Source organism: Poeciliopsis prolifica, unplaced genomic scaffold (genome assembly GCF_027474105.1).
Source record: "Poeciliopsis prolifica strain line A6 unplaced genomic scaffold, Auburn_PproV2 SCAFFOLD010, whole genome shotgun sequence".
Lineage (NCBI taxonomy): Eukaryota > Metazoa > Chordata > Actinopteri > Cyprinodontiformes > Poeciliidae > Poeciliopsis > Poeciliopsis prolifica.
This window is the reverse complement of record NW_026562385.1, coordinates 9,264,450-9,288,102: the sequence shown is the minus strand read 5'-3', so window position 1 is coordinate 9,288,102 and position 23,653 is coordinate 9,264,450. Positions and strand designations below refer to the sequence as shown.

The 23,653-nt window shown below is 42.1% G+C and overlaps 3 protein-coding genes across 4 annotated transcripts in view; 2 read left to right on the top strand and 1 right to left on the bottom strand.

Annotated features, from left to right (window-relative positions):
* The first annotated feature begins 211 nt into the window (after positions 1 to 211).
* On the top strand, positions 212 to 4,010 carry cpsf4 (cleavage and polyadenylation specific factor 4). Its single transcript, XM_055035702.1, has 8 exons — positions 212 to 634; positions 761 to 811; positions 1,379 to 1,531; positions 1,607 to 1,702; positions 2,140 to 2,233; positions 2,394 to 2,466; positions 2,643 to 2,798; positions 3,371 to 4,010. Exons 1-8 carry the CDS (start codon positions 532 to 534, stop codon positions 3,437 to 3,439), a joined length of 795 nt encoding a protein of 264 aa, XP_054891677.1. The 5' UTR covers positions 212 to 531; the 3' UTR covers positions 3,440 to 4,010.
* A 50-nt stretch (positions 4,011 to 4,060) lies between these two features.
* On the bottom strand, positions 4,061 to 6,029 carry atp5mf (ATP synthase membrane subunit f). The gene is made up of 4 exons (XM_055035703.1): positions 5,951 to 6,029; positions 5,392 to 5,499; positions 4,301 to 4,417; positions 4,061 to 4,213 (listed from the first exon to the last, which is right to left on the bottom strand). The coding sequence occupies exons 1-4, from the start codon at positions 5,964 to 5,966 to the stop codon at positions 4,185 to 4,187; spliced, it is 270 nt and encodes an 89-aa protein (XP_054891678.1). The 5' UTR covers positions 5,967 to 6,029; the 3' UTR covers positions 4,061 to 4,184.
* Positions 5,494 to 23,653, top strand: part of slc29a4a (solute carrier family 29 member 4a) — a 33,215-nt gene continuing 15,055 nt past the window's right edge. Inside the window, exons 1-2 of one of the 2 annotated variants that reach the window (XM_055035700.1) lie at positions 5,494 to 5,528; positions 19,573 to 19,952. In XM_055035700.1, coding sequence (XP_054891675.1) covers positions 5,518 to 5,528; positions 19,573 to 19,952 — 391 coding nt within the window. In that variant the 5' untranslated portion in view covers positions 5,494 to 5,517. Of the gene's footprint in view, positions 5,529 to 17,368; positions 17,819 to 19,572; positions 19,953 to 23,653 lie in introns of those variants that run through there. The other variant, XM_055035701.1, reaches the window with a different exon arrangement.

Here is a 23,653-nt window from a genome sequence, read left to right as displayed (position 1 = left end):
GCTAACGGAAAAGGTTAAGAGAAGTATGCAAACAGCCTTTGTATTTACATAATTATCAAAGAATTTTAGCTTGGGTGAACATTGAAAATTGTGGCAACTTCTGTAACATTATATTTTTATTGTTTTCCCTGTCTTAAAGGACTTTCTGAAAACATCGATGCCAGAAATGAAAACGTCTCGTGAGCGAGACGCTCTGCGGTCGACAGTAACGACTCGCGCATCGATTTGTGCTGCCTGCGTCCGGTGCGCGCGCCTCCTCACACGGAGCGAGAAGCCGTCCGATAACAAAAACACTAACAGCTACGAGCCATGTTCATGTTTCCAGGCCGTTTTTGACGCGCAGAAGCCACAACCCAAAACAACGTCGATGGTTCGCGGTGGTTGCTCGCTCGTCGGTCAGCCTAGCTAACCCCTTTTTAGCTGCCAGAGACTGGTCAGCTACTAGCTAGCAGGGTTCGGTTGCGGGCTAGCTTAACGGAAAACTAACCGTACAGTTGTTTGAGTTTGAAAAAGCTGCAAACGGACGCAGACATGCAGGAGTTACTGGCCAACGTGGACCACATCAAGTTTGACCTGGAGTTTGCTGTGGAGCAGCAGCTCGGCGCGCAGCCTCTTCCTTTCCCCGGCATGGATAGTAAGTGCCCCCGTGCTAACCGCTGCTAGCCGCTTGTGTGTATGAACCACTGGAGGAGCTAGCAGACGCTGAACTCCCAAGTTGGACGCACATGTTCTCCGTGTGATGATCTGTGTCTGCTTTCAGAGTCCGGCTCAGCTGTGTGTGAGTTCTTCATGAGGGGAGCTTGCATGAAAGGTAAGGGAACCGGGTGTTGCGCTCGCAGCTCGGCCACCATTAGAGTCCTCTGTTCACGAATCTAACCTCAGCAGCTCTGACATCTTAACAGCTGTTCTGTTAAGTGTTCTGGATTGTAAATCCTTCTTGGATCATTTATAAAATATGGGGAAAAAACATCTGAATATGGAGTAAAAATACTGTGCAGTGAGGGCAAAATTTCAACATAAACACATTATGGTTTACATGGGAAGGTGATGCCGCCCCCTCTTCTCCCCCCCAACCTCTCAAGGCACCTGGGGATCCAACGGAATGTGCAACGGATTTGGTTCATTTAAAATGTACATCAAATTTAAACATCAAAAAGACAGGCTTAACATTTACTGACAGTAAAAGCTGAGCAACAGTAAAGTTGCACAGATATATTAAAAATTGAGTTTTGTAAATATGCCTGTAGGAGGGAAAAAAAGGCAAATAATTTTATCGATATAAGCATGACACTATAGACTTATCAGTACAATAGTTGGGGTTGGAATCATATTTTTTTTCTGCGTGATGAGCTGTAATCCCTCGGGTTGCATTTTGCAGGCGGGATGTGTCCGTTCCGTCACATCAGCGGAGAGAAGACGGTGGTGTGTAAACACTGGCTCAGAGGCCTGTGCAAGAAGGGAGACCAGTGCGAGTTTCTCCACGAGTACGACATGACCAAGATGCCCGAGTGCTACTTCTACTCGAAATTCGGTTGGTTTGCGCTTGCGTTTCAAATTTGTCGGGTCACCAACTGTCTGATGCCAATGAGTGCATTTCCACCCTCAGGAGAGTGCAGCAACAAGGAGTGTCCCTTCCTGCATATTGATCCAGAGTCAAAGATCAAAGACTGTCCGTGGTACGACCGAGGATTCTGTAAACACGGTGAGGTCCAGTTGTCCCTTGGAGAACTTTTGGTGCTTTTCCCATCCTTCCATCCATTTTCTCACGCCTCAGTGGGTTTTATTGTGATTACGAGTGATAGACCAACCCAAAAGCTCACACAATTAGGAAAGAGCCATGAAACAAAAGCTGGAGAGATTCCCAGCTCCTGTGTGGTAGTTTGTTGGCAGGACAACTATTAGTTAGGGTGGGAGAGCCGCCACCTACAGAGGACTGGTTTAAATTAAAACAGAGTTCAGATCTAAATCCCGTTGAGAGTCTTGTGGTAAGACTTGGAAAACTAGTTTGAGTTTGTGGCTGCATCCCGACTAAATGTGTAAATACTCATGAGACATGAAGATGTTTGCAGAGTGCCCAGAAATCTTGACATTATTTTAGAGATTTCTCCATTAATTTTGTGCAACTCTTTTCTGCCTCAGGTCCCGACTGCAGACACAGACACACACGGCGGGTGATCTGTGTAAACTACCTGGTGGGCTTCTGTCCTGAAGGGAAAGCCTGTAAATTTATGCAGTAAGTCCACCACTGTGTTACAGTTTGACATCTGTCACATCTTTTATTCCTTTTAAATAAAGATTAAATTTCATTTTAAAGTGTTTTTTTTTATATACATATTTTCAAATCTGACCTGTTTCATAGATTTAAAAGGTAATATGAATATTTTTTCTAACAGTCCTCGGTTTGAGCTGCCAATGGGAACGTCCGAACAGCCTCCGCTGCCACAACAAGCACAAATTCAGACCAAGGTAACGTGACGCATACGTGAATATGCACTCGCTTGTTAGAAAGCCTGCCATAAAACAGCTGGGCTAATATCTAGCTTTAAATTGCAGATACCTGACTAAATCCGTCTGACTCTTGCTTCAGCCCGTTCGCTCGCTGCCGCTGTTGTTGATTTGCCAGAGTTTGTTTCTCGTTGCAGGCTGCGTCTGTCAACCGCTCATCGCTCTCTCTCATCCAGCTGACCAACACCAGTCCCATCCAGCGGCCGCAGAACAACATCAACTCTGGAGTTCAGCAGAACCACATGTCTGTCAACAGAGGGCCTCGGCCTCTGGACCAGGTCACCTGCTACAAGGTGAGGCGTCGCATTGAATCTCCCTGTGGCAAAAAGTGTAACTAGGATAACTTCTCGTGTCTTGTGTGAAAAACTGATTCAGGGACTGGGATGAACCTTTTGGGTTTTGTAATAAAATTTGAATGTTAAAGCTTTGTTCGTGTAGAAATGTCCTAGATGTCCTAAGTGACATAGTTTTAGCTTCACCTGGTTCAAGTTTTGCAAAAACTTATATTAATTGGTCAATTAATAATATATTTCATTCATTATGCCCTTTACATTGTTAGATCTCAAAGGACAGGAAACAAGAACAAAACAAGCAATTGTAATGGATTAAAAAAACAAAATAAATAAATAAACTAAATGAATGCTGTTACTGAATTTTTTGGCAGTATTTTTCTTTTCCCAAAAAAACTAAAACATAATTGAGTTATTTGTATCCTTAACATATTTCTAAAAGGCTCAAGTGGTTAAATGGAAAATCTGCAGAATTTGCCCGTTTTTTCTAAACGTCAAAATGATTCATTACTGAAATTTTTGGTTAGTCGCAGCCCTGATTTAATCACCGAACCTTTTGTTTTGTCTGTCGGCAGTGTGGAGAGAAGGGCCACTACGCCAACAAATGTAATAAGGGTCACCTTGCCTTCCTGAGCGGACAGTAGCCTTCAGCCTCCAGGGTTTAAATCCAACATGGACACCAGGCGGCCCGGACGTCACAGCGGCTGAAGGCAGGGCGCCTCCGAGACCTCCGGCTTCTCCACCCAGAGACGGACCCGGGAACACGGAGAAACGGGCAGAACGAACGCAAAACTAAACTACTCCCGTTTACTGCCACATGGAAAAAGACACCAACGAATGAGTTCAGGACACAAAACAAGATTTATGTTGCAGAAGAGAAAAGGGCTGATGTATAACATTCATTTTTTTTTTTTAAACTGGACAAACAACTTTGTAAAATGGAGAAATTAAATGAAGATGTCCTGTTAACAGCATCTATACGAGCGTATTACCATCACTTTATTACTGTACGTCTCAGGCCATGTGACTGCACCAGCATTCTGCTGCCCTAATGTCTGACTGCAGACATAGGCGGCAGCAGGAACCAGGCCGCCTCTTCCGCGGACGTCAGAGGCGGCCTCGGACCGAGCCTCGGCGGTACGGATCAGCTTTTGTTCACAGCCAACTAATGCAGTCTGGATTTAATGTCTGTACCAAATAAATGCTGTTTTTTTTTTTTTTTTGTCAAACCTCGAGGTTTTGCTGCACAGGAAACGACGCTCTCGCGTGTTTATATACTTTTTATTGGTCACAACAGTCACATTTTACTAACACAATATAGTTGAGCATATAACGAGCGAGGGGAGATGCTGGTTCGACCCCTGACGGCGTGATGGCTGCTGGAGGCGCTCAGTGGTACTTCCTCCAGCGGTCGTGCTCTTTTGGAAAACGAACGAAAGCAAAATATTAGCAGTAAATATTGCCGTGTTGATGTATGAGAAACGTACAAGTTGCATCTTTCTTACTGATGTGATCGTACTGCCACACGTAGCTGAGGATCACGTATCCAAACAGAAACATGGAGATGCCACCAATGCCTCCCTTCTTCACATTGATGTACTTGTTGTAGTACCTCTCATAGCCTGGAAAAGGACAGTTGAAAGTTAACTCTTAAAAAAAAAGAATTGGGCTGATAACATTAACCATTGACTGCAATATTTGGTAGGCAGAGGCCAAACATTCAAACTGTTCAAAAACACATTTGGCCAATTGGATGAATTACTAGGAAAACGAATATTATTTATGAATATTGTAACAAAAATCTGTTATGATTAACTCACATTTCCCAGACAATTTTCATCATTTTTCTAAACTACAATCAGGTCAGTCACTAAAACCATATATACATCCTGGTGCAGTGAAAGTTTGTAAGAGCCTGCATGCATTAATGAGGCTTCCCGCAGTGTTTTGTAAGCCTGGCGGGCCACCAGGCTTTACTAGTGCCCCCTCCAGGCTAAGCGTCGCTTATTTATTGAAGTATTTTTAAAATGTTTGCACTTTTTAAGACTTTATTGTTGGTGTCAGGTGTTAATCTTTCAATAACATAACTATAGAGTCATATGTTCAATTCGAAACCTTTTAACTGAAAAACACGATGGGCCGCTGGACGAATGAGTGCCACAGTGCCGTAACCGCCGGCTTTGCAAGTTTCCTGGGGGAAACCTTGCTTTACAGTGTCTACATGCAAAATGTACATGCGTGACATTTGAAATGTGCCAAATGTTTAATCTGAGCAGCTTTTTGCAACTGTTATATTGCAAATACTGGTATTACAAGGCTGCATGCGATTCAGTGTGTTGCACATCTTTATCAGAGTAAAAAGTGAAGAATTTGGGGCACAATTAACATAAATGTGTTTTTTAAGACGACCAGTGGTAAAGTTAAAAAATATGAATGCAAAATCACCGCACCGTTGCTTATGACCCCCTAGACCAGATAAGAACTGGTATCATGCAAACAGTCAGTAATTTCCTAAACATTTCCTTTTTTGATGAAAATGGGAGGCGGATTCTTGCAGATGAGTGAGTGATACGGAGTCTGCTCCTGGCCGGCTCACCTCCGTGGACCCCTCTGACGAGTCCGCTTGGGGTCCAGCTTCGACCTGCGAGCCATCTTGGCAACTCTGTCAGCTTCACATCCATCAGGCGCTTCTCGACAACTGGAACTGAGCAGCAGGGCGGACATGACAACACAGTAAGGAACCGCGGGACACTCCAACTATTTAAATTTTCATAAAACCACATCCAAAACTTTAGCTTCGATTCGTTTAGCTAACCTTAAAAGGCCTTTATGTACAACAAACCCGCGGTTAAAAGCGCGTCATCCCAAAGGAAAATATATATTTTGTGTGTTTCGTGACTATGAAGGCTATCGGTTGATAGAAGTTGACATTTTCAATGTAGCTGCAGCTGACGAGCAAAGTCCTTGACGTGAGTCAAAGGATTCAGCGCGGCCTTCGGTCCGAAACACTCGCGGACTGAGTGTTTCGGCAATAAATCACCACCGAAACGAGAAATTAATCAAAACAGCAGCGGAAACAGTGGCTGTATACACACAACAAAGCGTATAAAGTATATGAAATAACGGTTAGTACAGCAGAGGACACGCAAAACTACCTGGTTTGTCCGCCATCTTGACCGGTGCAGGAAGGGTTGCAGCGGGGAATGATGGGAATAAAAGGAAGGAAATGCATTGTGGGACATGGAGTCATAAGTTGAGTTCCCCGTAAGCTGCTGCGAACAATAACTTATGTATTTTTGACCGCAGAATACTGTCATAAAGTAAAAATAAATATCGGGAGGCTGCTGAAAAGATGATAAACAACAAAATATATCTTAAGATACAATAGCTGAATAAAATACATATATTCATTGATTAAAATGATTTTTATTTTCAGGCAAAGCAAACACAAGTGAACAATAAATCAAACGACAAAGCCGTCTGAGACAAAGAGGTTTAATCAAATAAATAAAAAGATATACATTATAAAGATAAAAGTACCGCACATTGGCTAGATTGTCAACAAATTTTGCCGTTTCCTCACAAGTCCACGGAAGCAGTCTTACACAAGCTGGGTCAAAATGTGTTTTTGAAATTTGCCAGAAATAAATTAACCGCACCACATCAGCATCTCAGAACTATTATTATTATTATTATTATTATTATTATTATTATTATTATTATTGGAAGCACAATACATGGCTCGCCAACAGAAAAACTGCTTAGGGCTCATGACGTGGAAAAAGAGTCACTGGTAAAGAACCAAATGTTAAAATATAAAACAGATCGTTGTTGCAATTTTTAACGTGTCCACCGGATGGCAGCAGAAGAGACTTGAATCATTTATTCCTATTAATCAGTGTTTTTAACAGATTCGTCTTCTGATTTTTTTGTTTATATCCTATTATTATTATTATTATTATTATTATTATTATTATTATTATTATTATTATTATTATTATTATTATTATTATTATTATTATTATTATCATCTTTTAAAGCTGCCCTGCCATTAAAAATAATGTTCGTGACCTGTCCATGTCCTGAGGACGGCCTTGTGGATCTGAATGAGATTTTTTACATCATGTAAATTTATATGTTTTGTAAATGTTTAAAGACTGAGAAATCAGGTGGAGCCTCAGTGAAAATATCATTATCTTGTCTAAACTCTCAGTGACGACCCGTTTGTTTTTAGCGTGGTATTTCCATGATTCCTAGCCTTCTAAAAAGTCTCTGAGTTTATTGGGAAGAGAAATTCACAGTATCTCACGTCCTCCACCCAACATTGGCCATAAGCTGCTTTTCCGCATACTTGTCTTTTGTTTCACATCAAAACCATGTGATGAGCATTTTTTTGTGAGGTCTCTTGTTATGGTAGCATATCTTTTTTGTGAAAGAGATTCGTGCGTAATGTGTTTTGAAGGACAAGTGATTCATTTTGTTTTGCATTTTGCTACACATTTTGTTTGTATATCTTTTGTGCTTCATTGAAAATGCTAAACACTTTCCAAAGAGTTTGAATCAAGGGCTTTCATTGTTTTTCAAAACAAAATTGCATTCACAAATTTGCTGCAAACGGAAACTGGGACTTACAGGATTTATATGGGACATAAAGAAGCCTAAACAGGCAACAAAACACAGTTTAGTGCCTTGTTCCATTTTTTTTATCTCCCTTACTGAAGGAACACCTCTCCCCTTAAATAACAGCAGGTTTGATAATAAGTACTTTTTAAAATAACGACCTGAAGGATTTACAATGTTGGTGTCTCCTGAGGCTCAGTCAGAGGAATCATTTTTCTTGTGGCAAAAATAAATAAATAAATAAAAAATCAATTAACGTTGAGCTCAACAGCCTGCAGCACTGATACAAAATGTTCCCCAAGATATAGCTGTGCAGAGTAGGGCCTGTTTGCGTGTGTGTGTGTGTGTGTGTGTGTGTGTGTGTGTGTGTGTGTGTGTGTGTGTGTGTGTGTGTGTGTGTGAGAGAGAGAGAGAGAGAAAGAGAGAGCAGCAGAGGTAATGTAGAGCTCCTGTCCCAGCTCAATGCAACCGCTAATCAATAACCTCAGTCCACCACACACACACACAGTGAGTAGGTGTGTGTGTGTGAGTGAGTGAGTCTGAAACGGGCCCTCATCCAAGAATCACCACTAACCTCTCTGTTTTATTAGACAGTTTTTTCCTGCTTCCCTTTAACGACGTCCATCCAATGGATGAGACCAAGTTTCCTGATAAACACAGAAAAGGAGCCAAGAAAAGAAAAAAAACCCCACAAATTAACGATGCTCTGTTTCAATTGTAAATAAAGATTCTAAAAGCGTTATTTTATTAATTTTGCATTTCAAATTTGTCTTCATCAAAAAAAAATCCCAAAACAAAACAAAAGCAAACATGGATTTTATACACGTAAAGATCCAGACAAATATGTTGGCACCTCTGGCAGCAGAATCTCACTCTCAAAAAACTTTTCTTTTAACATATCAATTGTTTTTTTTTTAAATCACAATTTATTAAAGCAATTGTTGTCACTCCTAAAATGCACACAGTTTTAATTGTATTTAAAAAAAAAAAAAATTTTCTCACTTATACAATATTTTTTTAAGTTGACCTTTGAGGAACCTTTAATTTGTGCATCACAAGTTCCTGTTTCCCAGGGGTAGACTTATGATGTGACTCTGAAAATGACCCTGGTTTCTGTTGGTGCACAATCAACAGGATACTAAATAAATAAATGAATAAATGAAATCACAGCAACACGTGGGGTTTTGGAGTAACTCAGTCTCCATGATGACCATTAGACGCCACTGTCTTCACGCCGCCTTGTCTTCTCCTCTCATTACAAACATAAACGTGGCGTTTTCTTTCCTAGGCTGGGATTTTTAGATCCCTCCTTCTGCATGTGCCTCTTATGAAATATTATAGGAGAAGAGGAGATGCCGTATTTACAAAATGTGGCTACATAAAGATTTAGAAGCAGCCAATCAGAGGCAAGAGGAGGGTCTTAGCGCTGTCAATCAAGCTCACCCACCCTAAACCGACACAAACGCAGAGAAGAATCGGGCCAGCTGCAAACTCCGACCCGATCCGCCCCGCAGCACAGACTCTAATAAAATGTCCAGAAAGGTCAGCAGAGACTCAGTGACACGACCTCGTCCAGTACAGGAGCGAGTTCACCTGCAGGTTTATTGGTTTTACTTGCCGCAGCGCTCCCATAACGCTCCACTGGACTGCAGAGGAGGCTGAGCTGCAAAACTAACACACTCAGGAAAAAAAAAAAAAAACAGGAAAAGAAAAGAAAAAAGGCTTCTCCTTCTTTCTTTCCATCTCAAGAGGCAGACGCCCTCGAGGTCTGCCACTGAGACGGCTCTTTGAAGCTGATGGAGAGGGACGGAGGGAGAGGCGGGTGGAAGGGTGTGTGCGGGGATGGAGAGGGTGAAAAGAAAGGACGGGGATGAAAGACGCTGGCAGGGGAGACAAAGTGATGGACACTGATTAAGGACAAATGAGAGAAAAGAGGAGTGAATAGAGACCATATCTGCACACTGCTCTCTAATCTGTATTCGTCCTTTGTCTATTCCCCTTTTCAACAGCCTTTTTGTTCTCTTCATTTACGGATTGTGGCCACGAAAATGTCCTTTTCACGTCACCGTCCTTCCCATCCTGGGGTTTGTCCTTCTGTCTGGCAGAACGACAGGCTTCAAGCAGACCGGACCGGGCAGGAGGGACGGTTTCTCGGCTGGACACCGGAGGATTGTCCTCATATTGTCAGAGACATGAGGATCAATAAAACAGATACAGGAGCTCAGCAGTCTGCAGAGAGTCCCGGAGGAAAGCCAGTATCAGAGCACTGATAACCCCCGTTTCCTGCCCTGACAGAAACTCTGCGTCGTGACTCAAACACACAACTTCTAGGACTTAGCCGCTCTCACCGAACGTCCTCTGCCCTCTTCGTTTATTTCTCGTTAAATGAAGCAGAAGCTGGTTCTTATGTCCTCTGTGCCATACTTTCTGCGAGAGGAAAGTTTTCTGTGTAAACACAGGAAAAACTATGGCCGAATATGGAAACGAGTGAAGCAGCAAACCTGAGCTTCAAATGAGGAAAGTGTGTGAATTTATAGGACTTTTTGAGCCGTTCAAGTCAAGTTTGTTGGTTCAAAACCAGCAAGGCCTGGTGGTGTGGAAACATCCATCCATCCATCCATCCATCCATCCATCCATCCATCCATCCATCCATCCATCCATCCATCCATCCATCCATCCATCCATCCATCCATCCATCCATCCATCCATCCATTCATTCATCCAATCATTCATTGCAGCTGTTTCTGTGTTTCAGACATAAATAATAACTTCAGTCTTTTCCTCGCAGCCCAGAACAGATCAGAGCCAAACAAAACAACAGTGTGTATTTACAGTGAGTCTCTTCCAAAAGCTCAGGGCATTCTTCAGCTTTTATGGTCTCTCCGAGTGGCTGTGTGTGTGTGTGTGTGTGTGTGTGTGTGTGTGTGTGTGTGTGTGTGTGTGTGTGTGGGTGTGTGTGTGTGTGTGTGTGTGTGTACAAGTATCCCTGTGTTCGCTGCGTTGGTTTCATTATTGTTATTGTCGTCGTTTCTCAGCGATCAGAAAATATTCAGATATAATTTGAACCGATGCGTTTGTTCAGTCGGGCACATGCAGCAGAACAGATCTTTCTGCTTTGCATTTTCCAAGTGTGTTTATGGTTACCAAACTGTGTGTCTTCTTCACTCCTATCAGAAAAGACCCACAACAAAATACTGATTTGATGTTTTATTTTACCCACAATCTAAATGACAATGACAGTAACTTCCTCACTTTGATGGACTGATTCCCACCTGTCTGACCCGCCCGACAGTCAAATACTGAATATTAAATGTAAATGAAGGATAAAGCAGCATCTTGTCATGTGAAGAGTTTGTTTGTGGAGCATTTAGTGTTTTTACTTTCTCTCTGCATGTCTCCCACTCCATCCTATTTACCTCAGTGTTTCTGAAGGCTTTGGGTAAGTCTCATTTCTCCCCTTGGTGCCTCCACTTGCCTTCACACCTACATTTTGTGGATCCACATCAAAGCTGCACAAATGCTTTGACACCCTCTGAACTTCTTCACATTGCAAATACAGATTTTTATACATTTTTTTTGGGGGGGCGGATTTAATCTGATAAGAGTCACAGAAAGGAGTGAGTAATCATTTATTTAACATTTATATCTTCTCGGCAGAAGGGCTCAAAAATAAAAAATAAAAATCTCATACACTATGAAAGTAAATATGTAAATATGCTTGCTTTGTCATTGTTGTTAAAATATGTCCAGAATACATTTGTGGCCGAAACAAATGTGATTGTCGTTATTTCTACATGGCTGAAATTTCATTTGTTGTTTTTAGTTCAAGCTAAAAACTCGCATCACTATTTCAAAAGCTGTTTGTCAGTTTAACTTGAAACCCGACTTTTCAAAGTGAGCGTCTAAAGTGGGTTTTTACCCTGAGCCGGTGTTCAGAGGCTCTGAATCAGGTCTCACTTCTCACTTCTATTTTGCCTCGAAGTTTGGAACCAATGAGAATGTACAACAATGCGCTTTTTGAAGTTGGGAGGAAAAAAAAAATCCCAGTCAGGGTCACAGTTTGCAAAGAAACGCAGAATTAAACTTGACAACGGCAAGCAGGAAATCAGAGCCCGGCTCCGACAAGTCCACAACGTTGCTCCGCATTTCCGCTGACAGCCTGCTGGAGTTTTTTTTTTTTTTTCTCTCCTCCTTTCCTTCGCTGAAGTACTTTTAAGGAATCTCTCCTGCCTCCTCCATATTTCATATTTCTTCAAATGAAACCCAGACTGCTGCTTTTCCACCCAGAACAAGCTCTTGCGCTTCAATCCAGTTTGGCACAAACTCCACCTGCCACCTGCAGATGCTTTCTCATCTCCGGCTGATCTCAGCTGGTTTGAACTCTCCTCCTTCTCAAGTTTCACTTCTCCTTTTTCAGCCTTCTCTCCCTCTCTGTCTCCGTCCCTCCATCCCCCCTGCCTCCTCTGCCTCTGTGTTTACACCTGCCTCTTTCCTTTCATCTCTGCCTCTCCTTCCCCCATCCAGTTCCCTATTTCTCTCTCTCTGTTTCCTGCTGCATCCCTGCTACAGGATTAAGCCTGCATTTGTCCCATCCTCTCTTTTCCTCTCTTTATTGCTCTAATTTAGTCTTCCTTTCCTAACCCATCTCCCTCTCCAGAGGGGAGTTGTAGTACTATCAGCATGCAGAGTCATGGCGCTGTGGCTCTGGCGTCATTGATTGAACCGGCAGCTAAATATAGACACAGTTCAGGCTCAGCATCTTTTTTTTTTTTTTTTTCTCAAACCAGACTCAAAAGAGGGATGGAGGGATATACGTATATTTGCATACAGCTGTGAGCCAGCCATTGTCATGAAAGAGCAGAGTAAATACCGGCTGCTGATCAGTGCTGCAGCCGCAGGGTGTTGCAAAAAGGAAAAGAAAGAAAAAAAATGTACAGATAAGTCCATTCGAGGGAAGCAGGCGCAGCGAAGCCTGACCTTTTTACGCATTCATCGCAGAGAGCGGCTGAGAAAAATATTTATAGGACACACTCTGCTGCACACGATGCACATCTGCCGGCGAAAATTGGCAGGAACTCACTCTTTTCTAGACAAACCGCCCTGGGGGCAAACAGCCACACCGGCAAACCATCACTATTCAATAAGGAGCAGAATAGCTGGGGGCTTCGTCACTGCGCAGATGCAGACGGGCGGCGGGTCAAGAGGGAGAAAGAGAGGAGAAGACAAAGCCGGTTTTGTAATTTAGAGATTGTTTAAAACAGTGATTTAAGAATTGGCTTCTTGAGTAGCATCTGAAGCAAACACCTGCTGCACCGTTACGGGGTTTTAAGGGTTTTGACAGACATTGCTGTTTCGCTAAAACATTCATGCATGTTTCACCGATGTGACTACAGTTCATTTAACCTCCTGTGCAAAACCCCCCAAAAAACCTTCAGATCCAGTTCATGAAAATCCCAACTTTTAATAATCCTGATTATTCTTCCCTCTTTATAAAGCGCTTTCCCTGTTTTATTTATTGTTCTTCCTCGTGTCGCGTCCCTCCCTCCAGAGCTCTGGCGCCCTCCGTGGGGGACGCGTCCCACACTTTGAAAATCCCTCTGTGGTGGACAAATCTCCACTGAAACGGGCAGACGCATCTTAGTCAAAATAATACACATTTCTTTTTTACAAATAGAAATCAGAAAGCGTCGCTTCCATTCCTATTCAACACCCTGAGTTCATGGTAGGACGACCTTTCGCTGCTGGTACCGCTGCAGATATTTAGAGGCATTTCTCTTTCAAGTTTTGGTCATTTAGGCATGGAGGGATCCATAGATTCTCAACAGCACAGAGGATTGGACTTTGACTGGGCCATTCTGACGCATGAATACTCTTTGACAGACAAGTCATAGAGTACTTGTCTTGTCGAGGTCCTGGATCTTTTGCCTTCAACAAGTTTTCTTCAAGGATTCTTCTAAATCCCAATGTTCTCAAAGTTTTGTCGGGTCTTTCGTTCTTTCTTTGTTCCAGCACATGTTGTGTGTTTTTCTGAGTAACTTTCCTCCGCTCAAACGCAGCTGCACGCCACATTTCCAAATTTTTATTTGTAAAAACCTTTTTGAAACAAACACGTGATTCCAAAGTGTGTGTAAGGTCACTCCTCACCTGCACGGTCTCCATTAAACGTCGGCACTTCCTGCCCAGAGCAACCAAGATGGCCGACCCGCGCCACAGCTGAACGTCTTCTACCGCAGGACGCAGCGGGTGACAGCTCAGCTCCATCCTCCCCTTACATAAAATCCATCTTAGCATTACTTATTCAGCTCCTCCGCTTACCACAGAGTCCAGCCAGTAAAGCAGATGAGGTTTATGAAATCGCCAGCGGCTGTCCATTCATTACCATGCCAGCAAGCCTCTCATGTTACTCCCTGCAAATAAATAAACGAAGTAAAAGACGGTTCAGATCCCCGAGCTTCAGGAGGCAACATATCAGATACATTTTCTGTCGGGGCGCGATATTCGCATCAATAATGCAGAAGTACTGGAACGGTGCACTGGGCCCTCTGTGAGCACATTTGGTTTTGCGCGAATTCACGATGAGCAATAAATAAATGATCATTCAGGATTTCTAAATCAGGGAAGTCCAGTGTGAGGCAGCGTCCGTAACGTCAGCTTTACTGCAACTTCAGCAGATTAAATGTGTCCACAGAGGACCTGCAACATTTTTATTTGTTTGGAATATATATGCATATATATTAATTACTGTATTTTAGGCATTTGTTGCTGAGGTCCCACATTTTAAACCTTCAAGTTTTAAGGTTTTAAATCATCCAGTTGTTCAATCATCAGTCCTTATATGAGGCGAAAAGTTGATCACTTCTGCAACACTAAGCCTGGAATCTGAAAATATGTGATCGTCATATAATAACTTATGATCTCTTGAAAAAGACAGCAGTTTGTTGCTATAGTCGATGCTGTGATGGATGCCTTGTGTTGTTTGTTGCGCTTATTGAACTTGTAAAACTTTGCAGAAAGTCTAATATGGAATAAGCTATTTGAACATCCTGCAAGTGTATTATTATAAATTATTGAGTATTGAGGTACAAAAAAAAAAATGATACATTGCCTGGAAATGTAGAGTCTACAATTTACTCTACAATCTCTTTTGTTGTTTGGACCAGTGAAGGTTGAGATGGGTGATGTGGCTCACTACCCAGGGAGTCACTCCACAAAAGGGCAGCAGAAGAAAAAAAACGTGTTTTTTTTTAACACTTATATGAAGCCTTTAACTCATCAAACGCTTTCGTTCAAGGCCAAATGAATGGACTATGAAGATGTTTTTCTAATTGATATGTGAATCTTTGATAATCTTTAGTTCAGAAACTGAAATACTCAGGTTACTAAAACCTGACTATGGGTTCAGTTGAGTAATACCAAACACAGAATATTTGAAACACATTTGGAGATTTATGAGACTTTTTAGCTTCTGAAATAAATCTTCCTAGAATCTGACCAGTCGTCGTTTCTGCGTCTAGTAAACCCAGCTGCGTTTGTCGTGCTGTTGGTCCTGCAAACTTTCTACTGTTTGTCAAACTGCCTTGAAATAAATATGCAACTGAATAATAATCCCGTTATATATAAGTTGTACTTTTTAGGCAGCATTTCAAACTTTGAAGCTGTTTGAAGAACAAACTAACTGCACTCTGCTAGAATTCAATAAATATCTTTGCACAACTTTCAATTCATTCATAGCCTGCAAAATCTCTTTATGATTCGAGTTCACTCCACTTTGCAAAGCATAGCATGTGACAAGAGTGAAGAACTATAAACAGAATCCTCCACTAGCAAAAACCCACACAAACAATCTTTTTTTAAAAGTTCAGCTGCAGCCCGGGTCATTTCGCAGAAGAGCGCAGTCAGCACTTTGACTAAACCTGCTCCGTTTCTCCAGAGCTTGTCGTTATGCACGGGTGCAGCAGCAGCTCCCAGGATCTGCTGCGCTTTGCAGACGGCACACGTCCACCTGACGAGACAGCCAAGCGGCCATTTAGCTAATTCCCGTCAGGCTTGGCTCCTCTGTGGCAACAGCGGTGGGTGGGAAATATGATGGAAGGACTGCCAGCAACAAAGCATTAGCATATTGAACTGAACTGATAAAACTGTCAGTCACACGGCGGTGACAGTGCCAGCATTGTGTTGGTGAGTCTGGCAGCACAAGCTCTTGAAACTCATAACTAAAACAAGAAAAAAAGAAAAGAAAATAGAGACAGAAAACCGATGAAATGGCCAGACAAGAAAGCGAGGCGAAATCCTACAACACGACAACTAATTTAGATTGATTAAGATGCATTCAGCATCTATGCACCAAAAATTTGGAACAAACTTCCAAAACACTGTAAAACAGCTGAAACACTGACTTCCTTTAAATCTCAAATAAAAACGCACCGTTTAGAGTTGTATTTGAAACATAATCAATTAAAAATGTAATGATGGAACTTGACTCCATGTATTGTTTATTCTATGTTGCATGAGTTTGTGTTTTTGTGTTTGTTATGATGTAAAGCACTTTGAAATGCCTTGCTGCTGAAATGTGCTATACACATAAAATTTGATTGATTTGAAGAACTTTTTCTTTTAATTGACCGAGATGATGGCGTGAAATTTTCAACACGCCAGTATTCAACCTCAACTGCACAGACCCATGTACCATCAATTATGCTATGATGCAGTCCGCACCATGTTCACTATCCGGTCTGCTGTGAGATATCCAACAAATCAAGCAAAGGCAAAAGCTTTTCCTCTTTTGTATAATTCATCTTATAGGCACAACAGAGCTGATTTCTTTCAGCTTACTGAAAGAAATGTCCATGTAATGAACTTGACAGAAGGTTGGGGCTCCTTTTGCATGAGTTACTGCATCAAACAGAGAGGCTTTAATGGATTTAATTGCAATACTTTATTTAAAGGTTTTTAAGTCAGTGGAGCACAAAGAAAACTTAAGCAACATGTCAATATCCCTCTGAGATCCTCCCCAAAATGAAAAAAGAAAGAAATCCAGGAGAGCAGAAGCTTCACATTGAAACCAAAACAACTTGAAATCTATTTCTTCTCTCTTCTTTCGGATTTTGGAAACTTGATGGACATTTTTGTCAACGTGAAAAGAAGGTTTTGACCCATATCACAACCTGGCCCAGTTACTTCTCTCTTAACTCAGGTCAGACTCTGTATGAGTCTGACCTGAGTAAGACTCATTCATAATGAATGTCTGTATGTGTTGTCACAAACTCCAGCTGCACACCTTTTTCTACCAAGTGTTTCCTTCCACTCAACTTTCCATTACTATGTACTACGTGCTATAAAGCACTGGGTGAAGAACCAGCTTGGTTTTCTCTTTGTGACTTGTGATCATGTGGGTAATGTGAAGTTTCAGCGTTTCAGGAAACCGAATTGTGGTTTTCATCAACTTTATGCAGGGCTGGATTAGAAAGATCCGTGGCCCTGGGCTGGAACCAGTTTTGGTTTCCTATCCCAAAAAAATACAAAAAATAAAATAAAATAAAAAGAGAAAACGATAAGATAATATTACTCATGCAAATTTAAAACTTCCTGTGTGCGACGACTAAAAACATGGACTATGACTTCAGAAATGTCAAATGTGATTATTGTTTACATTTATAAAAATGTAGCAATGTTAAAACTCCTCACTTCTTTGGGATAATTATGAGTTTTATATTTAAAATTAAGGTGTGACGTTTCACATAGCATGCCTTCATGACAAACCAAACAAAACAATAACATCCTGAATCTTTGGTCACCCCAAAACTAGGAGCCGATTAGCTATAAAAAACAACAACAACAACAAAAACAACCCAAATCAAACAGAATGAACGCAATCTGTGTGAAAGTAATTCATGTAAACTTCAGGTTTTGAATTAAGTTAATGACAACAACCCGCCTCCACCGACGCGCCAGTGTGTGTAAATGGACGGCTCCAGTCTGCAGGGACGTCGCGAGAATCTCAAAGCCCAAATCAACCGGATCACAAGTGAAACAACTTGTTAAACACGAATTAGGACGAATTCATCTCCGACTTCGACAGCACGCTCCTAAAGATGACAAGAACACGAACAGCCAGAGGAGACTCACCCCCCACCTTCCTCTTCCTCCTCTTCCTTTCCCTCCCTCCTCCTCCTCATCCTCCCATCCATCCGCGCTTCCTTTCTTTCTCCTCTCCCGCTGGATGGTGCGTTAGGAGCGCGTGCGGGAAGGCACCGGGACTCTCCTTTCTTCTTCTTCTTCTTCTCGGATGGAGACGGGCTGAGCTGAGCAGAGTCCAGGTCCAGGTCCAGCTCCACCTCCAGCTCCTCTGTCGGTGGAAAAGCCGCTGCTGAGAGCCGGGGCAAGCAGCAGGAAGGGGAGACGCGGTAGGTTAATGGAGGGGGAGCCGCTAATGACAATAACCTGTTGTTGGTGTTTTTGTTTTCTGTGCGCGAGAGAGAAAAAACAACGCGGTGCTAATACAGAGACAGGCTCATAAAAGCGACCCGGACTGTGTAGTTGCTATGATTTTTATGTTTTTTTTTTTAAATTAACAGTATTACAGGAAGAACTTCATTTTATCCGCTGGGTGATATATATGGTCCAGTGTTATGTTTCTCTCACCTTTTTGGTTAATTGTAAATTCGATCTGTCTTTTTTTTTTGACCCACGAGAAAAACGCTCGAGCTCCTTGTGAAAGTCCACACATTTGATGTCAAAGCACATCCCAGTTTATGTAGAATCACATTATCACCCCCCCTGTTTACGTCCATGAGAGGCTGCAGCATAAATAGCATCGACTCGCTGCAATTCAATTACGGACGCAGGCTGGAGGCTTTTGATGGGGTCGCGAGCGCCGCCCTCAGTCCGGACGTGGTAATTGTGCGGCTCGTGGCTTTGACACGCCGGGGCTCACTTGGCTGGGCTTTTGTTTTGTCACGCATCACGCAGCAGCTCTCTCACCGCGCCGTGCGTTCAGCCGCGTTTACGGAGATCCTCACCTACTGACGTCATCCCACGTTTTATTTTATTTTTTCCTTTGAGGTTTAAAATAGGATTCGGCACAAATGAATCACACTTGTTTCACGGTGTGAAGCGGAAGTGGAATCACACCTGCGGGGCATGCGAGGTGAGCCGGCAGGTGGCGATGTGACAGGACTTAGGCTCTGCAAGCTCACCTGTTTGTGAGCTTCAGCGTTTATTCTTTGCAATGTAAGGAAGGCGGTTGGTTTAGCTTAAGATTATCCTTCAAAATGTCCCGTTGAGGCTTCACCTGCTGTCAGGGAGGTTTTAAATGCGGCTCTCTGCTCAGGGGGGCACACCGCAGGGGGCTACCATGACAATTACCTGTGATTTCCACACTATTTACCTGTTACCCAAAAATGATCTCAGGAAAGCAAGAGTAGCTGGCGGCGCTGACCTTAGATAATATTATATTGATCATTCTGCATTTTGTAATAAAAATACAAATGCAATACTTAAAGGACCGCCAGTCATCACTTTTTTTAAAAGATATCTTACTTCCTGAACAATTTGAAAGAAGGTTTGTTTTTTAGTTTGGTAGTCAACCTGTTGTTTTTGTCAGTTTCAGTTTCTTTATTATTGATTTTGCATTGACTGTTTGACTCCTAAATGCACCGACTGAACAAATTAGAGATGTTTTAACATCTCCAATATTTTCTAACACAAAATATTGGTGTATTTAATTGTGCTGTACTGGTGCAGAGTTATCAAACACATTTGTGATTTATTACATTTATGTTTGCTGTTAAGAAGAAACATTTTAAGTCAATTCAGCTCAATACTGAACCTCAGATATCTATCGGTATCGGAAGTGAAAAGGTGGATCGGTGCGTCCCTCGGTTAAGCTGAGATTAACTAAATCATTTGTTTATTTCTTCTCTTTCGTTTACTGTGTTTCATTTCCCCTCTCACCTCCCCAGTCTTCCTGCCACCCATCCATTGTCACGTTCTCATTGAGCATGCCGCTCACACGTCAACACACACAGAAGAAAACTGTTTTTAATGAATCACTCGAGTTATTTTCAGCAAAGCTCTGACAGATCATTTGTTCCGGCCTGCCTCCTCATCCCTCCTTGTTTTCTTCTTTTGATCCTCCTGTTGCTTCTTCTCCCTGCAGATCCTCCATCATCCAAAGGCCTCCTGCGTCTCTTCCAGGGGCGTGTCGCTGGGGATCGTGTCCGCACCATGCTCGTGTAGCCCGCTCGGTACCGAAGGAGTCTTCTGCAGCTCGTCGCGTCTCCATGCATTCTTCAAGGCCAGAGCCGGGCTCGGCGGGAGCGGAGCGCCACAGGCCCGCGCCGGCCCAGACCCCCGACGACTGGGACGGGTGGAGGGATCGAGGGATCGCCGGGTGGAGGGACGCGGGGAGGGAAGGCTGGAGGGAGGGCAGGGAGAGCGGCGTGGTGCAGAGCTACAGCTTCGATTCGTACCAGCTGGAGGAGGAGGAGATCAGTAAGGATGCCCCAGAGCGAGGAGTGCTGGCTCTGTCTGAGCCTGGTGAGCACTTCTCTCTCTCTTTCTCGCTCTCTAAGTGTGTGTGTGTTCTGTGCTATTTATAAAAAGACAGCAGAGGAACAGAGTGGATTTAATGTAGTAGTATATCAGGAGTTGGAGGTGCAGGATATTAGAAATGAGAAAGAACAGCGTGTAACTCTCTGCTGAAGGCACTGCTGTAAATCGTGGACTCGACGGCTTTAATTATGACCATTTCTTGGAGATTACATCCCCATTGATCCGGTACCGAAATGAAAACACATCCACTGGGGCTCCCATATTTGAGCTGTAGGTATTCCCTTGCTGTAATAACACATCATTTCCTCCTCGTTGCATGAAATTGCATCAGGAAGTTAGTTTTTGAAAGGTTTATTTCCCTCATTCTTGTCTGAAATAAGTCAGCAGGTCCAGGTAGCGGTGAAGGAGAACATCTCGGAGAGCACCATGTTTTGTGTAAAACAAGCAGGGCAGTCCTGTTAACACATAATTGCTTTGTTGCCCGGTTACACAGGTTGTACAAAGGCCATGCTAATTAGATCATGAGTGAACAAGGGCACACATAACGAGGGCGGTGGGTGGATCTGCTTTTTGTTTCCTGTGTCTGTACAAGACAGCTTTGAAAACAGAAAAAATATGCAATGACTAGATTAAAAATATGCACATATTCTCTGGTAAATGAATTTCTTCACTACAAAATTTTAGACTGGCTAATAATAACACTGGTTGGATAGTGTTTAAAGGATTTCCCTGGTTTCAAGAAAAAACACACTTAGGTAAAATATCGTTAATTCAGGTTTGGTTTGATGACATCACAAGAGGCTAAAGAATCAAGCTAATAAGCTTGGAATCAGGTGGACTAACAACTTTTGATGAATTTTGACGAATATGATCTGCATTTGAGTTGTATGGGGTTTAGTCTGCTGCCATGGTTTTTTTGGGAGCAGGTTTTGCTTGCAAATGTGATGCAAAAATTTATCTGCAGCACTTTTAAAAAGAGATTTGATGAAATTATAAAGAGAAAAACCTAGAAAAGTACAAATGGGCATAGTTGGAATAACCTCCTTATCCCTTCTTGTCACCAGATGCATATGTATCTTGATGGCTTTTTTGTTTCTTTAAATAAAGTAAATTTTATCCAAATTATAAAACAAGTTACAAAAAAATAAATCAAATAAAAAACCTGATCATAACAAGATGTTCTAAGTTTGACTGACTGTGCCAAAGTAGGAGCTTTAAAAACTTTCCATCCTAATTTTTATTCTACACTAAAGTGGAGGAAATGTTCAGTGAGCACATTAATTTTAGCACCATTTCGACAATCTGATGCCAAACGGCCTCCTACATGCATGGCTCTCCAGTTAAAAAGTCCCAGAAAGCTTGATGGAACAGCTAATTGGCAAGGCACCAATTCAAAATTTAATAGAGCTGTCAGACTTTAAACACGAGCGCATCAGTTTTTATGATTAATTGCGACTGGGGATGTTTCAAAGGTGACGAAGTGAGCGTCACTGTGGAGGACTGAGAGTTTAAACCAGCCAGTGTTTAAGTCGGTGTGTTTCTTTCAGGAATAATTGGTTCTGGACAGTTTTTATTGGCAGTAGGTGTAAGAGTGAGGAGTGGTAAAATCTGTCTGTGTTTAGTAGCCATTGAGAATCTAAACCATCAAACTTAAGATAAACGTTGCGCTGACATTTTTGCAGTCTTGTTCTGCAGCTCAATAAATCGTTGTAAACAGAAACATTAAAAACCCTCGGATCACTTTAGCAAATGGGCATAATTCTGCATCCTGTGTGTGGTTGTTTTCGCATTTCTCCCAAGAACCATGTCGTCAGGGCACTTTATATGAGCCGTTGTTGGAAAAACATCTAAGTGAAGGGAAGCAGCTAAAAGTCTCACTCTTCTACTTGTAATCCATCATAGTTTTACTCGCGCTACAAAAACATAGGTTTTCAAATGTTTTATAAATAGTCACGTCCTTCAAACTACAAGTGTTTTTCACGCAACAAAACGATTGGATGTAAAAAGAAACCGCCCGTTAATCTTGCTCGTGTCGTAGATGGAAGGGAAGAAAAATACCAATATACAGAGCAATCTGTCATTCATTTAGCTCCTACACTTGGAAAAAAAAACCTACTTGAAACTGCCTCTAAGCACCATGCAGGGGAGATGTTTGGACAGATTGGCTATAAAAATGTAATCTGAGGACCTCAATAGATAGATTTAATGGGCAGACAAAGCAAGAAAAGAAAATGTAAGTATATCCTGGGAACTTGTCTGCTCTCAAACAACATTGCAGTTGCCTCAAAGGTCCGGCTGCTGACTTGTTTGTTGTCTTTAACTGCGTTCTGGTGTCATTTCTCAGAATCTGGGAGGAAAAAGTTTTGACCTGAGACGGTTTTTAGTGGGTGAGGAGAAGTGCGTTTTCATGAATCTCTTGTTTTCCGCAGAGGATTTTCCGGGAAATGCAGCTCGCTCTTCTCTTTTTCCACATTGCCAAAAAGCTGCAACACTTTCAATAGATTCCTGGTTTTTCACTATACAACATTTCAGAGTTGTGAGTTACAGTTCCAGATGGGCCTTCATTACTTATGTATGGTGTAATGGCATTTCTGTTCTGGAGAGATGCAACTCCTAAGGCTATGTTAGCTGTCAAAATGACATATTTGCACTGAAAAACAATGGAAAGGCTGGTTATATTTTAAGATTGTAACAGTTTCTGCTCAAAATACAAAGAAGTTGTCTACAAAATAAATTCAGGCATAAAAGATGTCAAATATTGTGGATCCGAGAGTAAGTTATCCTCCATCAGCAGCTCAATGGCTCTTACCTGATCCCAGAGTCATCGCTTTAAAACTGAGAACTACTTTCCCTCCGCAGCCTGTTGTTCAATCTACTCCCTTCCAAATCATTCAAAGCTGGTTAAAGTGAGCTTACAGGATTAGAGAAGGATTATGAGCACTTCCATAAAGATCTGCTCCTCACACTTTATCCATGAAACCGATTCTGCTGCAAAACAGTCTTCAAATTAACCCACTGGGGCAGCTGGTTCCCGATCAGCAACGCCCCCAACTCCACCCCCAATTCATCTCTTATCAATAAGCACAGATTTCCCGTGCAACAGTTGCTCCGCCTGCTGCAGCAGCATCCTTTATCCTCATTAGCTCCTCTGACTGTTGCCTTCATTGGCTCCAGTCCTAATTTGCAGTGGCTCTCAGTAGTGTGCCCACCCCTGATATAATGGCTGTAATAAATCATTATATAAGCCTTTTTCACCTCATAATATCTCATTTTTTCTGTGTCTGTTAGAAAACAAACAAAATAAAAAGTGCTCTTTCTTAAACTCGGTTTTGTTGGTAACAAGCTTATGGGACATAAAATCTGCTTTATTTCATTTCCCAACTGTGCCAACAAACAACCAAAGAAAAAAAAGGTTTTATCTGAGGAGAAATGACCCCAGATCATGATACTGTCACCACTGTGCTTCACTGTGTGGGAATGGTGGTAGTGTGCATTTTTGCTTCCATAACCAAAAAGCTAAACTTTGATCTTACTAAATCCACAACATGTCCTCCTATGAGGCAACCAGTGCTTGGCAGAAATCCTTGCAGCTCCTTCAGGGCTTCCTCTAAGCAAATACTCTGATAACTTTCTGTCTTTTCATTGTTCTTGGAGAAATGTTTGTCCCATATATTTTTTCTGGAAAT

Coding starts and splice junctions, on each gene's coding strand:
- cpsf4 (XM_055035702.1), top strand. CDS start 532: ATGCAGGAGTTACTGGCCAACGTGGACCACATCAAGTTTGACCTGGAG. Junction 812..1,378: donor GAGGGGAGCTTGCATGAAAG/GTAAGGGAACCG, acceptor TGCATTTTGCAG/GCGGGATGTGTCCGTTCCGT. Junction 1,532..1,606: donor CTACTTCTACTCGAAATTCG/GTTGGTTTGCGC, acceptor TTCCACCCTCAG/GAGAGTGCAGCAACAAGGAG.
- atp5mf (XM_055035703.1), bottom strand. Junction 4,418..5,391: donor CGTCAGAGGGGTCCACGGAG/GTGAGCCGGCCA, acceptor GTCCTTTTCCAG/GCTATGAGAGGTACTACAAC. Junction 4,214..4,300: donor GTGGCAGTACGATCACATCA/GTAAGAAAGATG, acceptor GTTTTCCAAAAG/AGCACGACCGCTGGAGGAAG.